General features: G+C 34.3%; 1 protein-coding gene across 2 annotated transcripts; it reads left to right on the forward strand.

Annotated features, from left to right (window-relative positions):
* The first annotated feature begins 1,165 nt into the window (after positions 1-1,165).
* Positions 1,166-9,608, forward strand: LOC133675844 (mitogen-activated protein kinase 9-like). 2 transcript variants are annotated; one of them, XM_062097358.1, is made up of 11 exons: positions 1,166-1,761; positions 2,874-3,282; positions 3,357-3,484; positions 4,771-4,830; positions 5,810-5,959; positions 6,178-6,333; positions 6,456-6,593; positions 6,691-6,764; positions 7,058-7,159; positions 7,411-7,663; positions 8,831-9,608. In XM_062097358.1, the coding sequence occupies exons 1-11, from the start codon at positions 1,477-1,479 to the stop codon at positions 8,894-8,896; spliced, it is 1,821 nt and encodes a 606-aa protein (XP_061953342.1). In that variant the 5' UTR covers positions 1,166-1,476; the 3' UTR covers positions 8,897-9,608. The 2 variants fall into 2 exon arrangements, with proteins under 2 accessions (XP_061953342.1, XP_061953343.1); XM_062097359.1 differs by having other exon boundaries at positions 8,834-9,608.
* Positions 9,609-17,682: the final 8,074 nt, after the last annotated feature.

Consider the following 17,682-nt stretch of genomic DNA (forward strand, 5'->3'; position numbering starts at 1 on the left):
CCGGGTTATGAGACCAAAAAAACCTCATATAACACTAATCGAAATAAAATTATGAAACTTAATTTCTAACCAATCTAATATTTGAAGGATGAAATCGAGAAAATCCAACTAAAAAAAGGAAAAAAAACCAGAGTCAAATAGCCTAACCTGCAAATCAAGTTATAAGATCGTGATAACCCCTTAGAAAGTAATAAATAAATAAATTATAAATCTCAGTTTTCAATCAACTTATTGTTGAATGATTAAATAAAAAAATCAAATAAAAAAGGACAAAAATAATGACTAAGTCAACCCAAATTCACTTGTCAAACTCGAATCAAGAGATCATGATAATTCCATAGAAAACAAATAAAAAAATTATAAAGTCTAATTCTCAACTAATTCAATATTAAAGGATGAAATTGAAAAAAAAAATAAAAAAGATAAAAAACCCCGAGTCAACCTGGCTAACCCGCAAAACTTGCAATCCGGGTTATGAGACCGTTATAACCTTATAGAAAGAAAATTAAAAAATAATTATGAAACCCAATTCCTAATCAAGTCAATGTTAAAGAATAAAATTGAGAGAAATATAATTAGAAAAGAACAGAAAATAATCCAAGTCAATACGACTAATCCTAAAAAGTCATATCCCGAGTTATGAGATTAAGATAACTCCATAAAAAGAAAAAAGAAAAATTATGAAATTTAATACCTAGTAATCTTCAATATTATGAGACCTAATTTCTAATGAAATCAATGTTGAAGGATGGAGTTGAGAGGAAAAAAAATTATTAAAAAAAAAAGAAAATGACACAGATAAATATGATTAACCCTTAAAACTCACAATTTAAGTTATAAGATAAGGATAACTTCATAAGAAACAAATCGAAATAAATTATGAAATTTAATATCTAATAAACTTAATTTAATCCTTGAAGAATTTTAAAAGTAAATTTTTTTAACTATTCATTGCTACAGTAAAAAATCAATCTCGTTTAGTCTATGTTAATTAATAATTAATTAACGATACACTAAAAAAGCAGGCTCTTTTAAGTATATGTTAATGCTATAATAAAAAACCAAGCTCATGCTAATAATAATAATAATAATAATAATAATAATAATAAAAGACACAAAAACATGTAGAAGGTATTTATGTTCTGTCATCACTCATAAAGTCAAAACCGAAGTAGCGAAGCCAACATGGGGTAATGTGAAGCGCCGCATGTCTCTCTTCCCTCTCCTCCGCACGCTTCGCCCAATCCACACGCTCCATAAATGAGAATTAAAAAAACCCAAACTCGCCATATACGCAACACGAGAGAGAGAGAGAGAGAGAGAGAGAGGGAGGGAGGGAGAGGGAGAGGGAGATTCAATAGTAGTAGTAGAATAGACGGCAAGCCGAGAGGGATAATAGAAAGAGAGAGGGAGAGAGCGAGGAATGCTGGAAGTTGGTGGCTATAAACAAAAAGGGAAATCAGGAAAACATTTTGTATGGGTGGGAGTGGAACGCTAGTGGACGGTATTCGTCGATGGTTTCAACGCCGAACCAACCATAACAATCATGATCACATTAATAATATTAACAAAACTACTTCTTCTAATGTTAGTAGTAGTGGTTGTCCACAATCATCGGTAAATGTAAAGGAGGGAATAAAGGGGACAGAGGAAGAGCAACTGACTGTGATTGAGGATTTTGATATTTCTGATCTTAAACTTATTAGAGTTCCTAAACGCATCCATTTCCCTCCTGGGTCTACCATGGGTCTTCAGAAGAAGGTAACCAAATCCCCCTTTTGACAATCAAGATTATAGATGGATTTCTTTGACTTGTGGGTTTTTCTTTTTTCTATGTTTTGTTTTGTTTCTGATCTCTTCTTTGATTTCTTTGAGAACTACTGTTTCTCTTTTCTTTTGTTTTTTCTTTTTCAAAAAGTGTTTTAGTTTTGTTTTATTGGGTTTTCTGGGATTTTTTTGACTGCTCTGTTAATGGGTTTCATTGAGCTTAAAATCTAAATTTTTGATTGCAAAAATTTGAGGGGTTAAATGAGAAAATTGGATTTTTGGTTGGTGTTTGATATTGATCTTCCTCTTTCTGATTTCTTTCACTTTCGGTATACTATATTTCTTCATTGGACTTATCTGCATTTTTGGGTCCAAAAGAATGTGGCTTTTTTAAAGTGTGGCAATTATCATTGTCGATTTTCTTATTAGTTGCACCATTTTGTTATCATTTATTATTTGGCATGGTTGTTTGATGTATATCACTAATTACCTCATCAGCATTTCCCTTTCTTAGTTGTTTCAGTTCCTTTTTTTTTTTGTTTTAGGAATGATTAGTTGATCTTATTTGTTTTTTGTGACCTGGTCTTTTATTTGATTGAATCTGTGAGCAACACGGTTATTTGCTTGAAAATATTCTTTTTTTGTTCTTTTCAATACAATTAAGAAAATTGTTTTCAAATTTATATTTATGATGCTAGGTCATGCTACTGACAATCTGACTTGTATCTTGTTGTATAACATTGTAAGAATGCGAAGTTGTCCGTTTGGTGGATTTTAGAAGTTAAATGTTCCTGCATGAGCTTCATGGAAATTGGAGTCTTTCTGTGAAATGCATCAAGAAGTTTCAATTTTTATTTGGGTGTTGGTTTTAGAATTATATGCTGCATCAGGTTCTTAGTGCTAAAACCAATAAGCCTTAAAAGATAGGTTTTTATCGTTACCTCCCTTTAAAAGATCTTGCTTAGCTCAATGTTTTTTAATTACATGATTGGTTGAGATAGTTGATGCTATACCTTTTACATGCACTCCAATCCTCCTGCTCTGTGTCTCTCTACATAAATTATGCAGTTTGAAATTGACAAAAGTAAGTTTGATTCTTTATACAGGGCTCGGCAGAGGCAGATTTCTTCACCGAGTATGGAGAGGCTAGTCAATACCAAGTACAAGAAGTCATTGGAAAAGGTAGTTATGGTGTTGTTGGCTCTGCAATTGACTCTCATACTGGAGAAAGGGTTGCAATCAAGAAGATTAATGATGTTTTTGAGCATGTTTCTGATGCCACACGTATTTTGAGAGAAATTAAACTCCTTCGGTTGCTTCGTCATCCTGATATTGTAGAAATAAAGCATATCATGCTTCCTCCTTCACGCAGGGAATTCAAAGATATCTATGTTGTTTTTGAGTTGATGGAATCTGACCTTCACCAAGTAATTAAGGCAAATGATGATCTTACACCCGAGCATTATCAATTTTTCTTGTACCAGCTTCTTCGTGGTCTTAAATATATACATACTGGTATGTGTTTGTCATTGTCTATTGTCTTTCTATGCCTTTTTTGTTAGTTGATTCATTTTTTGCATTCCTTGCAGCAAATGTGTTTCATCGAGATTTAAAGCCAAAAAACATTCTTGCTAATGCCGACTGCAAACTGAAGATATGCGATTTTGGTCTTGCTAGAGTATCTTTCAATGATGCCCCATCAGCTATTCTTTGGACAGTATGTTCTCTAATGCTAGTCATGAGCTTCTGTGTTTTTCTGTTCTTTTTTAGGCTTACCGACAAAAAAAGTTCTTAAGCATTTGTTTTTACAATTTTAGCCTATTTTCTAGCTTTCCTATATGTGCCTTTCTTTTATCTGATTAGGTGCTGCAATTGTTTTCTATTATCACCATTCTGTCAAATTTGGGTTTAGTTTGATAACCTGAATTCTACATGACTTGGGTGAGTTTTGAGATAAAATTCAACCATGAGATCGCAATAAAGGGAGGTTATTCAGAAAGAAATGACTTGAAATTAGTCATATGAGTTATTAAAACGAAAAATTGAGTTGATTGTTACAAGGTCTCGATCATGCATGAATGCTTTATTTAATGATGATTGATGCTTGAGGAGGAAAAGTAGCCGTGTTTAGAGAAGATGGTGGCGGTTAACTTGTTTCACTTGTAATGAGTTGTGCGGGAATCAAGCTTGCTTGTGTTGGGCTTTTGGCTGTTGGTAGCTGGGTAATGGGTTTGAAGAGATGGACTTAATGAATAGGTGACTGTTTGATGGGTGTTGATGTTTTTGTGGCTGGTTAGGGTGTTTTTCCTTGTATGCTTGATTGGCTGGTCATGGAGGTGGGTTCATGCAATGTTTGTTTGGTTGGTTGTGAAGGTGGATTTTGTGCTTGAAATGACTGGTTGTAGAGGAATTGATAGATGCTTACCAGTTTTTCATGCTTTTGGGTAGGTTTGGATTATGGATCGTTGTTTAAGAGGAAGTTTAAAGTATTTGAAGATGGATGACCAAAATCTGGAAAATATTCTGGAATCTGATGATGGGAGGTTAAAGATAGCAAATACAAATTAAAATATATTTTGATCCTCGAGATTACTGAAGTTTTGTCATCACTAGGTTTATCAATAAGAGTTATGATTGTTGTCATTTTGGCATTTCTCAGGTGGAGCCAATTTAAAGTATCCTATAATTTTCTGACATGGAATTTGTGTACAAATGCTAGTACATGAAGATTAAATGTCAACATCTTGACTCCAAATTGGAGCAGACCATGATGGCACTACATAATTGCAGCACTTAATAAAAGCTCATAGACATGCTTGCAAAACTTGACATGATGTGCTACAAATGAAAAAATGCTAAAGCAGGGCGGTGTTTCTTTTTTATTTTTGTCATTGGGATTTCTTTCAATGACGCTCTTATTTGATGTCATCTTATTGAAAATTACAGGCTGGAAATCTCTAGGAACTATAATAAGCTAACTTTTTCTCCCCCTCTTTTTGGAAGGACTATGTAGCTACTAGATGGTATCGTGCTCCTGAACTCTGTGGCTCTTTTTTCTCCAAAGTAAGCTTTTTTACTGTTTGATGTCTCAACCCTTTTATTACTTTCCTATAATACTCTGGTTGCTGTAATGGCTTAAGGTATTTAAAAGACTGATCTAGGGACTAAGTTGGGATATCCCTATTTGTTGATTTCTCCTTTCTTCATTTTTCCCAATTGATTCCACTAGGCATCAATGGCATTGATTAATTCATCTTGTTATGTCAAATAATTTAATATATAATAGGATACTCATTTTGGACCTATCCTTGGTAATTTTGTCCAATTTACTTGACGTATTTATGAGATAATCATTAAGTAGCAGCATGTTATCCATTGTAATTACCTCTGGATTTTAATGAGGGATCTTAACCCATCCTATATGTTGAAATTTGGTTTGCTGTTTTTCCAAATTTAAGCTGTTTGAGGTGCTATCAGCCAAATATTTATCACCCGTCAGTAACAAGTGGTGCTGCTCTTTAATGAGGAAGAACAATATCTGCCTGGCAGCTAAATATGATAAAATATTTCATTTCAGGTGGATCATGGCTGGTATTCTATCATCTTAAGTGTACAGGATCTGATATGGATCTATGCTGTATTCTCCCACAATTTTAAGCCTGAATCTTGGCATTTCTTTATTTTTGTTCTTGATTCTTTGATTATTTTCATCCAGTGAAATACATTCAATTGTTAAGATATTGCAGCATGGTCCAGATGGTCATAATGATTGCAGCAGGGTCCAGATGGTCATAATGATACTAAAGAATTTATTGTATTTATAATATGCATGGACATGATAGGTTTGAGATTGTGTACATTTTTCATTCTTGATGACTAGCACGTTTTTACTTTCAATCTTTTGGCATAGTGGTAAAATGTTTGCTGCTCAAGTTCATGGTTACATTTCAGTTATTTCTTTATTCATGAGCAGGTATTTTAGCATCATTTTTCTTCAACTGTTGAAAATACACAGTTACTAAGTGTTTTCATCTTCCTTCAGTACACTCCTGCAATTGATATTTGGAGCATTGGATGTATATTTGCTGAAATGCTCACAGGAAAACCACTTTTTCCTGGTAAAAACGTGGTTCACCAGTTGGATCTTATGACTGATTTGCTGGGCACTCCTCCTCCTGAATGTATTTCAAAGGTTAGTATCTCATTACAGTCACTGCTTTTCTGCTGTCAATAGACAAACCTATTGTACAATTTTATGCTGTCATTGTTGTAAGCCTTTTGCAGTAAATTGCTACTCTTAGTTCTTAAAAAAGTGCATTAATTTGTTGCTCTTCTGCTTTTATGTCACATAGTTTGTTGTTTCCTTTTGTTCCTTTTTTTCATTCATGTTACTTGGCATTATGTTGGCAGATTCGGAATGAAAAGGCAAGGAGGTATCTTAGTAACATGCGGAAGAAACCACCAGTTCCATTCCCTCAAAAGTTCCCTAATGTAGATCCATTGGCTCTTCGCCTACTGGAGGGCCTGCTTGCATTTGATCCTAAAGATCGTCCGACAGCTGAAGAGGTACTAAGATTCAGTAGTTTTGTAACCCTTATTTCAAATTCAAATTAAAATAAAGATAAAAGAGATATCTATGACAGTTATTTGTGAATCATGGTACATTCTAACATCCCTAATGCGCCCAGGCTTTAGCAAATCCTTACTTTAATGGTCTGTCAAATGTCGAGTGTGAGCCCTCCACTCAACCTATTTCAAAATTGGAGTTTGAGTTTGAGAGGAGGAAAATAACAAAAGATGATGTAAGGGAACTGATCTACCGAGAGGTATGGCAGCAACACTTTGATTCTTGTTGCTTTTCTTTGCACTGTGGCTTTCACACATCACTGTGACTAAAATGAACTTTTGATTTTTTGTAAACAGATACTAGAGTATCACCCGCAGATGCTGAAGGAGTACCTTCGAGGTGGAGAGCAGACAAGCTTTATGTACCCAAGGTAGGGCGGTTGCTTATAACCTAGGAAAAACACATTTTCAAGAAAACAGTAACTGGTAAAAATGTTTTCTACAAATATCTTATTTTAGAAAAAACTTCCTGGTAACTGGAAATTTCTCCAATTTCCCCACTAGCAAACATGACTTTAGAGAAGTTCTACAAATTTCACGACATTTTCAACACATTAGTGAATCAATACCTGATTTTTATGAAATATAAATATTTTGAAAATGCGGTGCTATATGTTCTGATATGATTTAGTTATTTGATTTTATTTTTCACTGTCAACCATAGTGGCGTTGATCGATTCAAGCGACAATTTGCACATCTTGAGGAGCACTATGGTAAAGGGGAAAGAAGCACTCCACTCCAAAGACAGCATGCTTCCTTGCCTAGGTATGTGCTGGACATGAGTTATTCTCCCTTTCATTTGAAGCTATATGATCATATGATTAGGCAAGCTGGTTTGTTTTTCCATGCAAATCCCTCCCCCCTCCCCCTCTCCATCTATAATATTGTATGTGTGCAATTTTGACCAATTTCAAATGAATCATGACTCTCCATCTCCAAAACGCCACTGATTCAACTATTTGATGATGTAATTTTCACTTAATATTGATGACCTTCAAGTGTCACCTCTTCTTCAGAGAGCGGGTTCCTGCTCCCAAGGATGAGACAGCAGCTCAAAGCACTGATATTGAGAGGCAAACTGCACCATCTATTGCAAAATCTCTTAAAAGTCTCCCGGGATCGCAGCAAGCAGATGGTTCAGAGGCTGTGACAGTCGCTGCACGAAATGGATCTAGCAAGCCAAACTACAGTAACCGAAGCCTATTGAAGAGTTCCAGCATCAGTGCCTCCAAATGTGTGGTTGTGAAACCAAAAGGAGATTCAGAAGAAGTAAGTGACATCATTTTACATAAATAATCTGTCCATACATGGAAGAGTCAAAGGTAGATTGTGTAGTAGAAGTGTTGAACATAAAAAAGGAATTTATATAAGAAAACCTAAACTCTCTTGCACCTATCTTGTTGTCTCCATAGAGAGCCGCTTCACTTCACCTTCACACACAAACACAGCCTAAAATGGATCATGTATGTAATTGTGCTCAATGCAAGGATGCTGGTTCAATCTTCAAAGTTCTGCACCCACCACCTAAAGGGACTATCCACGTTCTGGTCTTTTACTTTAGGCAAAAGAAACAGCTAGCTAAAAGGAGTCGTGGCTGCAATCTTTCATCACATGGGTCATGGAGCTCTGTTGGACACCATTTCTGCTGTAAGAAACAAAAAAGGACTCTTTGGTATTGCTGAGGGTATGTACCCAGGAAGTTTGTGTACTGTAGCAATAAAGGAGCACTTATGGTTGGGTAATATTTGCCGCTAAGATCTATCCCTTGAGGTGCTGTTTTCTGTAATTTTGAGCATCATGTTAGTGATCATGGAGTTGCTGCTTAAGTTTCTGGTGATTATGCGATGGTTATCAGGCTTTCAGCCACAACCCTAAATCCTAATAGTGAACTCACAAGGATTAAGCTTGCTTCTGGTTCCTAAAAGATTTTTCTAAGGCACTGGCATGAAATGATTGGAGACAAGTTGCAGGTGGAGGAAGGACTGAGAGACCCACCCTGCTAAGGCTGGTAATGCTTGCCAATTAAGAGTAAAGACCTAAAGTGCATGGTGTGGCTATGTACCTAGTTGAACATTCTTGTGAAGTAGATGATCATCAACACATTGGACATGTTTCATTGCTACATGTTTCATTGCTACACATTGTCGGCTTAGGGGACTGGCTGCTGCTAGTGCTGCTAAGGTTGATAAGAGTGTGTAACGGGCATCACTTGTTTCACTGTTTTTGGGAACCATGCTTATTAGATTTTTCAGGGCTTATAGTCATGCCTGTGTTGGAAGTTATGTTTAAATGTTAATTTATCCATGGTTTTTTTTTTAAAATAAAAATAAAAATGAAAAGCTGCTTAAATGGGTGATTTCACACAGCAGAAGCGGGATATTAAAAACTGTGGTATGTTTTAATCCTCCCTTCATATTTTACTTTTTCTTATTGCAGGAGATGATTAAAGAGGTCAGTGATGAGGATGTCACCGACTTGTCTCAGAAGGTTGCAACCTTGTAGAGATTCAGGTGGCTGAATCTGGCAACCTGCCCGTTTTCCAGCGCAGTGTGGATAGTGGGTACTTCACAATGACCTACACGGAAGACCAGGTAGTAGCTAACTACAATGGGACTACATTGTTATAGTTACCCCTCTAGATTGCAGAGAAGAGATGTGATCTCTTGTTAATGTAACTCCATTCATCTTTTGATAAACAAAAAAAATGTACTTTATTTTATTTCTTAGTGTGATTTGATAGGAAAAGGGATTTTGGTCTGAAGAAGACGTGGTCCGATGATATCTGTGGTATGCTCTTATAATGTTATCGACATCATCGGTACGCATTTGAGTTATCTTGAAGAAATGAAACATGTAAGTGAAGCTGGTTTAGCTGTGATGCATCGTTCCCAAGAATTAATGGAATATGAGCTTGGCACGGTGACACAAAGGGGTTTAAGCTAAAAACTTGACTTGAAAGACTGATTGGTTTACTGGGATTTTGCCTTCAGTTGTTTATGGAGTAGAAATAAGCACCAGTCAGGCAAAAGTGCCCCGAAGGGAAACAGCTTGCATGCAACATCTCTTAAAAGTTGCTTCCTCAGGAAAGCATTCAAAAGTATCACAGCCTCTCTTCAAGCACGCCATGCCATGCCAGTTTGCTTTTACAATACAATCATCAGATGTGTACTTGAATTAGTGGAATTTAGCAATAAACGTCCATTGCTTCAAAGTACTTGTTATGTTGTTGTTGGTTTGTCAATTATATTATAAATATTTCACCTTTTTTTATTTAAAATGAAAAAGAAAATAAATATCACAGGGTGTTTTTTTTATCAGAAAAAAGCAAAAGAACTTGTCATACTCTGGTTCATGTGGTAGTGGACATTCCCAGGCATGCAGCTTAACTTGCTGACAAATCAAAATCATGTGGGTCTGCACAAAAGAAAGGGAATAACATTTTAACCGAAGCATCGAGCAACATTTACCCTGCAATGGAGTTTTTTTCATCAATCAAGACCATCCATTTTCTTGTTTATAAATAGACAAAAATGCCACAAGAGTAGATCCTAAACAGAAAGTGATTAAAACCTGTGCAGAAAAAATGGAGAAAGGTAATGTTCCCCCTTACTTTCTTTCTGCTCTAGTATCATTTCCCTAAACCGAAGAAATTATTTTTTCTTGGAAACATTTTCAGCCAAAACAAACAAACCCCAATTGCTAAACATGGTTAATAGCATTTTGGAGGGCATGGGAGTCAAAGTTATGGTTCTGATTTTCTTCTTTGAAATTGCATTACTAACTCTTTGGATGTTCCACATGTTGAATGTACCAGAGCTTCTGATGTATAAGAACAACCTGCAAGAGTACACTTAGAAATTAGACCTGTCATTTCCAGTTTACCATACCACCAATGAAGGATTCCATCACGCAACAAAGTTTAGGTCAGTTGTGCTGGTTTATGGAACAACTTATGCATCTAGGCTAACATTTTCTCATCGAAAAGAAGCCGAGCAGGATGTTGAAAAATTTGCTCTTGAGTGCATAAAAGAAAAGCTGAAAGTTGAAGACTCTTCCCACTATTTACAAGGTGTGTGAATTCCCAGGTTATTATGCTTTGAACTTGAAGAAGAATTTTGTTATCTGCTACTTTGTTGGATTCTAGCAGTGCATTGATTGTATTACACATTGTTGACATCTTCTGATTTTCTTAATTCAACTTTTTCTGACAAGAGAATGAAGCTCACCATCTCAATTTAAATTGTATTCTAGGATCCAAGACATTGCAAGTCTATTTTGCAAGAATTTGCATCAACAAGGACCTGGAATTTCCAAGTATATGACCACTGAAGCAGAAGACATGTGACCAGTCTGTGTCTCTAAATTGTTTTTTCATGGAAGTAGCAAGAAGCAGGAAAGAGCCAGAGAAACTGGCAGGACAAACTGCGATTCAAACACTTCTTGGTATTTTGCTAGGGCTTGATTTCATAATGAGTTTTTAGCTTTCACGAATGGTTAGTGATAATTTTACACCAAATGTTATTTTACAGGTTGTGAATCTCATTCAGGAGTTCTTCGCCAGATAATCAATTCCAAAGTCAAATTATGTAGGGCAAATGTCAAAGCTCCAAGCTGCGAGCAGAACAGCTCGTCAGAAGTTTGGAAGGCAGGCAATTTATTGTTGTTGCTTGAAGCTTCAGAAACTGCTTCTTGCTTAAAACTAATGAGTTTCTACTTGTTGGTTTTCCAGTGAAGTCTTTAAGCCACCGTTCTCTCTCAAAATTTAGAAACTAACGCAAGTACACTAGTTAGTCATTTGGATACTGTTATGGTATATAAATAAAAAAGATAATGAAGATAAAAAATGTATTTAATTGAAGAAATATAGATAAAGATATAAAAATAAATGTTTTTGTAACTATTTTAAAATGAATTTTTGTACTTTTAAAACATGAGGTATAGATGAGACATGTCTTAATAGACAATTTTTTTTTATTTCTAAAATATCATTGTAAAAATCTCTCAATTCTAAAATTATTCAATTATATCATATAAGGATAAAATTAAATTATTATCATAGTTTTAAAATCCAACTCAGGGGTTAATCCAGGAAAGAACTCGGGTCACTGGTCGAGGCCTGAGTCACAGGTCAGGTTGACATGAGTTTCCCGAGTCAGCATAAGAATAAAATGATTATTATCATAGTTTTAAACTTGATTTAAGAGTCGAGTTGGGACGAGACCCGGGTCACGAGTGTGGTTGATCGTTGACCCCGGTCAACGTAAGGAAAAAAGTGATTATTATTATAGTTTTAAAAACCGACCCAGGGTCGACTCAAGGTAAAGCCTAAGTCATGTGTCAAGAGGATCAACTCAAGTTGACCTGAGTCAATTTAAAATAAAAATGATTATTATCAAAGTTTTAAAATTTGATTTGGGGTCAACCTAAGATAAGGCCCGGGTCACATATCAGAAATGTCAACTTGGGTTGACCTGAGTCTATCTAATGATAAATGTTTTTATTATCATAGTTTTAAAACCTGACTTGGGAGTTGACTGAGACAAGGTTAGGTTATGAATCGAGAGGGTCAACATGGGTCGACCCAAGTCAATACACAAATAAAAATGGTTATTATCATGGTTTTAAAACTCAACTTAGAAGTCGACCCAATGCAAGGTTCAGGTCATTGATTCGGAGGGTCAATACAATTGACCCTAATAAAAAATAAAAAATAATCAAAGCAACCTTGTTTTGATCAAATTTTGTTTTTCAAAAGAGTCAACGAGTTTTTGACCCATGTTTTTTCTCTAGTTGACTTGAGTTTTTGACCAAATCAGATCAAGTTAATTGTTTCTTTTTTTCTTAAACTCGGATCACTTCAAGCTCTGAGTCAACCAGTCAAGTCAGTTCTAGTTTTATAACTAGAGTTATTATAATATTATTAATTTCAATACTCAGTATAAAATAAAGTAAAAAAATAATATATAAGTTTGACAACAATATATATTAAGAGTAAAAAAAGACTTTTCATGTTTTATTCTGTTTTGTCTACCATAACCAAATATAATATAGAGATAATCACTTTATCTTATATATCAATACCAAATATAATTCTATCTTCATTTTCTTTTATTTATTGTCTTATTTGTCTATATTATCTTCATCTATTTTATCCCAAGACAGTAACCAAACACCACCTAGGTTCTTAGCTAGCATTCATGCAGACTACAAAGCACAAAATTTTAGCATTAATTTCTTGCATCATAACATCTTGGATTTCCCTTTGTATAGTCTCTAACTGTTGACTGCAGGTTCACAGGCGCAGTTAATTCTAGTAGGCAAGGGTGGAGCCGTGAATTGTTTTTGCCCTGGGCTACTAAGATAATACACATTTTTTTTCAAGACCAATCAACTCATGCACATGAATTTGCCAAGTTAACAATAAAAATTTAATTAAAATACACAACTCAAAATATGGAAAAAAAAAAGAAGCTTAAGGTACATAAAACTAAAACTGAAGTAAGAGTAAAAATAGATTATATTATCGAAGTTGCACCTTTCAATATTTTGTGAAATAGAATTCATCTATAATCGAATCAGAATTGATATCTTTAGCAATCTCTCGTTCAATATAAATCATCATAGAATTTGCTGAGTAAGAACTTCTCTTTTGTTTTATTACGAAACATAATTTTAACATTATTTATAGCAGAAAATGCTCGCTCCGTAGTGATAGTGAAAATAAGCAAAGTTAAAATAAGATAAATCAACTTGTCAATGAAACGATAGTGTTGAGACTTATTTATTTTAATTAATCATCTAAATAATTCAGAAATGATAGATATATTCTGAAAACTCTCATGATGAATCACATCAATCTGAAAATGCTCTAACTAATATATTAAATAATACATCTTTTATACATAGAAATTTTCAAGATAAAAATTTTCAACAAGCTTGCAAATAGCATTAACTTTAAATGATTCATCCAGGCTAGCGAAAATTCAAGGAAATGAAATCAGGAAAAAAGAAGATGCAAAGTTATGGGCAGTGAATTGGTAAATATTCTTTTCGTAATCTAAAGGTATTTACATGTTTTCCTTTTACAGTTTTTGAGCATGTATTTTTAACTCTGACGATGAGGCCAGGAAACCTGTTTTCTTCATTAATCATAGCTTGAGCGTTAGTTTGGTCATATGCATTTATCGGCTTTCCTGCTGTGCCCAAGCCTGGAAATCATGGTCACTGTTAAAATATTGCTTACTCCTTATTTGTACTTTTAAAATCGTTTTTTAAAAAATTATTTTTTTATTTTTGTTTTAAATTAATAATTTTTTAATATTTTCTGATCATCTTGATATACTAATATTAAAAAATAAAAAAATATTATTTTAATATTTTTACAAGTAAAAAATACTTTAAAAAATAACCACAACTATACTGATAAATGCACCCTTAAATACTATCAGCAATCCTTCTTCTTTCAAGGCCTTGTAACTAATTTCTTAAATTTATTGTATAGCAGTTTACTGTTGAATTGCTTGTTATTTTGGGACGTTAATCTAAACCTCCTATAGTACAAAAGTAATTAAATAATCTCTTGACTACTATTAACTATATTAACTATGATTAATTTAGTAGTATTTTGATATAAAAAAACTTATTTTTCTCATCAATCTTAATATACCATCTACTTATTTTCTTCCATTTTTCAATTTCTTAAAATAAAATATCAAAATAAATTGGAAAAGAACATAAAATAGTGAATTAGAAATGTAGTTTTTGAGACCTTGAGGTTAATTAATTACTTTTCCGGAACTATAAGGACTAAGTTATAATTAATTTTATGAATTTTTATTTTTGATTTTTTCTTAAAGCATAACCAGTATTGTAATAAAAAGACTTGTTTGTTTATCAAAGGTTGGTTTTTACACTGTTAGCCTTCAATGTGGGAGCAGTGTTTTTAAACCTGGCCCAGTGGTTAATCCAGCCCAAAGCTCGGGTCACGGGTTTTAATCAGGTTACTCGGGTCAACCTTAATTTTTTTTACAAATCAAAATGACGTCGTTTTGGTAAAAAAATAAAAAAAATAGTCAACGAGTTGCAACGGGATTTTTAACTAGTCTTATTTTTTCACAAACTAGGCTCGATTCCAGCCACGGGTCAGTCGGGTCCCGGGTCAACCTGTCGGGTCGGGTTTAAAACTATGTGTGGGAGCCAAGTCATGTTGGAGACTTTATTCTTCGAAGTTCAAGCCGAAACTAGGTTCAGGGCTTGATTGTCAGGTACGGTAAAGACTGGTGCAGGGTGATATGGACCCGACACTAGAGCTAGCGAGGGGGTTTATGTTGAAGGGTGTATTTGAGAACGCGGTTGAAATCGTGTTTTTTAAAAGTTTAAAATGTTTTTTAATTTATTTAAAATTAATTTTTTATATTTTTGAATCATTTTGATGTGCTGATATAAAAAAAATCAAAACAATCCCCCTAAAAGGAGGCTCATAAGTTAGGTTATTCACACAAATTTTGACATTGGTCCTTTAAAAAATAAAGACCTCTCATTTTGGCCATGTAAATTTTTTTTTACATCCATCCTTTTAAAAAAAATACTTGTCTTTTTGTTGAAAAATTTGATATTGGTCTCATTAAAAAAAAAAACTTGTCAAATTAATCATTTTTAAAATTGATGTTGAACCGATGAGAATGGTAAAATTTAAATTGGATTTTGGCCATTTAACTTTGTTAGTTTCAAAACAAATTAAAAAACTGTTACCCTTGCTTAACGGACTTTAACGACATCATGTTGACCCATCCTGAAATATTATATAAAAAAACATTTAACAACATAAAAAATAAATTTACACTAATTCATCATATTTGTTTATTACTATTACTATTTTATGAGAATACTATTATTAATAATGTTTAAATCCATACCATAAATTCAAATCATCTTTGCGCACAACATCAAATGAAAAAATAACAAAAACATTTATTTTTTTGGGGCTGAAATTAATTTCCGAGATGAAAAATAAGATTTTTCATAGATATAATCGGATTAGGTTTGGATATATAATTATAACCAACCCAAATTCTAATATTTTATAGATTATCAACATGAACCATTCAATTTTTTTAAGAAGTGAGCAGGTTGAATATATTAGATTAAATTAATTTTTTTATGGATGTTATATAAATACCCTGATCTATGTTTCATTGGCAATAAGGGTTAAATGACAAATGAAGATCTTATTCTTTGCTACATCCTCAGTCCACATCCAACATTGTCAGTCCCCAGTTTCAAAGTCTCAATGTTCTCTACAACAGCAAGTTTACCCATAAAATCAAACTCCCACTGAACTATATATTATACTCCACTCTCTCATTATCACTCATCACCTCTCGTTGTATAATTTAATCAGGAGCTTCTTTGGACCAGCATTTATGTATTTTCTTTCTCTCTTTCGAAAACAGAACATTCCGAGGCTAACTGATGGTTTAATGGTAAGAAAACCAGGGAAAGAGAAAGGGTTCCAAGCGTTTTAAGTTATAAAGGCTCATGTTTATTACTGTCTGGTTGGCTCGGATTATGCTGAGTTTTAAAAATTTTAAATAATATTAATTTTTTTTATCTATTATTATAATTCACTTGACTTATAATATTTATCTATCAGATTTTTTATCTATTAATTCATATTATCTAATTTTAACAAATTAAGCCAATTCAAATAATACATTACAGATATCCTATTTTTATAATACCCCCAGTGAAAAGTCACAAAAGGGCTTGAATGTTTGACTGGGCGATGTGGCGCGTGTGTATCACGCGTCAGATAATTTGCTTCTTGGAATGGACACGCTCATGCAGCTCAATTGCCCCTTGAATAAAGCCGAAGTTCAATTTGTTAAAAATTCCCTTGTATAGAACGAGAGAGAGAGAGGCTAAAGATTTATTATAATCTTCCTTGTATGGAAGGAGAGAAAGGCTAAGGGTTTGGGTGGATTTTGGGTTTTGGAGACTATGATTTTGGATCGAGAGAGGGCTACTCGTTTCTGTCTAAACTGCACTAATGTGTTGACTCACTATGGAGAGGTGTTTTGGGTGAGTTATGGTTGCTGGATCGGTGAAAGATGATTGATGATGGTTGTTATTGGTTTTGGGAAGAGGCAGAGTGACTTGGTTTCGTGTAGGGGAAAAAAAGATGAGGTTTGGTGGGGAAAGGGTCTGTGATGGTGGGTTGGTGCTGGCGTATGAGAGGACATATGGGTTTGAGTGGTTGGTTTTGATGGATTATTTTTTAGTGAGTTTCTGTCGGGTTTTTAGATGGATTTTTAGTGAGAAAAGTGCTGGATTTTCTGTGTTTTTGGGTTGGAGAAAGATCGGATGCAGGCTGTTGATAAGTCAATTGACGTCAGATAGTGGAAAACCATGGAGTTGGGTTGTTGTTGGACAGTGATGAAAGCAGCGTGACTAATAGTGGCTAGGGTTGAAAAAATGGGATGGTCTTATTTGGTGGGTTTGTGAGAGGTTTTGACTGTTCTGAATAATGATTATGGACTGTATGAAGGGAGAAAGGTTGTCATGGTTCGTGTATGGTGAATTGGAGATGAGTTTTGCAGTAGTGCTATGAGTGAAGATGAAGATGGTTAACTTCTTTTGGTGGTTATGATGATTTGATTTTGTATGGAGTTGGAGGCTGGAGAAGGCAATGAGTGAAGGTAAATATTTGGTAGATGGTGCTTCTGGTCTGTAAAGGCTATGGAGGTTCTCAGTGGTTGGTTTGGGTTCAATGGAGGAGAAGGTTGTGATAGAGGTATGTTTGAGAGGATGCTACGGGTTACAATGGAGGAGAGGTGGTGGTTTTGATGATGGTGGTGATGGCGAGTAAATGGTTGATTTGGGTGGAATTATGGTGACTTAATGACGGCTGTGTGATAGTTCAAAGCTGGAATGAAGGTTTTGGATTTGTGGCCATGGAGGATGTAGGCTTGAACAATTATGTGAAGAAATGACAGTGGTGGGTTTAATTGCAGAATAATTTTTTTGAATAAATTTGGCTGGGTTTTTGGGATTGATATTGAAGGCATTTGGATAGAGTTCTTGAGAATTGATTGAGAACAAATCCATATAAGGCTGGGCTGGAATTTTGGATTTGAAAGGCTGGAATAGAGGGATCGATTTTCTACATTTTATTACTTGATTTAATTTGGAACTAAATTATAAACTAATGGGAATGAATTGAATTCAAATGAACAAAATTGGATAAAACTTTCATTGTTCCCTTGAGTATTTCTGCCTTTTAATTGCAA

The sequence above is a fragment of the Populus nigra genome, chromosome 16, assembly GCF_951802175.1.
Source record: "Populus nigra chromosome 16, ddPopNigr1.1, whole genome shotgun sequence".
Taxonomy (NCBI): domain Eukaryota; kingdom Viridiplantae; phylum Streptophyta; class Magnoliopsida; order Malpighiales; family Salicaceae; genus Populus; species Populus nigra.

What these genes read in the sequence shown, in the direction of transcription:
- LOC133675844 (XM_062097358.1), top strand. Translation starts at nt 1,477, where the DNA reads ATGGGTGGGAGTGGAACGCTAGTGGACGGTATTCGTCGATGGTTTCAA. An exon ending in TCTTAAATATATACATACTG is followed by an intron (nt 3,283 to 3,356) that starts GTATGTGTTTGT and finishes CATTCCTTGCAG; the next exon opens with CAAATGTGTTTCATCGAGAT. An exon ending in CAAAAGGAGATTCAGAAGAA is followed by an intron (nt 7,664 to 8,830) that starts GTAAGTGACATC and finishes TTCTTATTGCAG; the next exon opens with GAGATGATTAAAGAGGTCAG.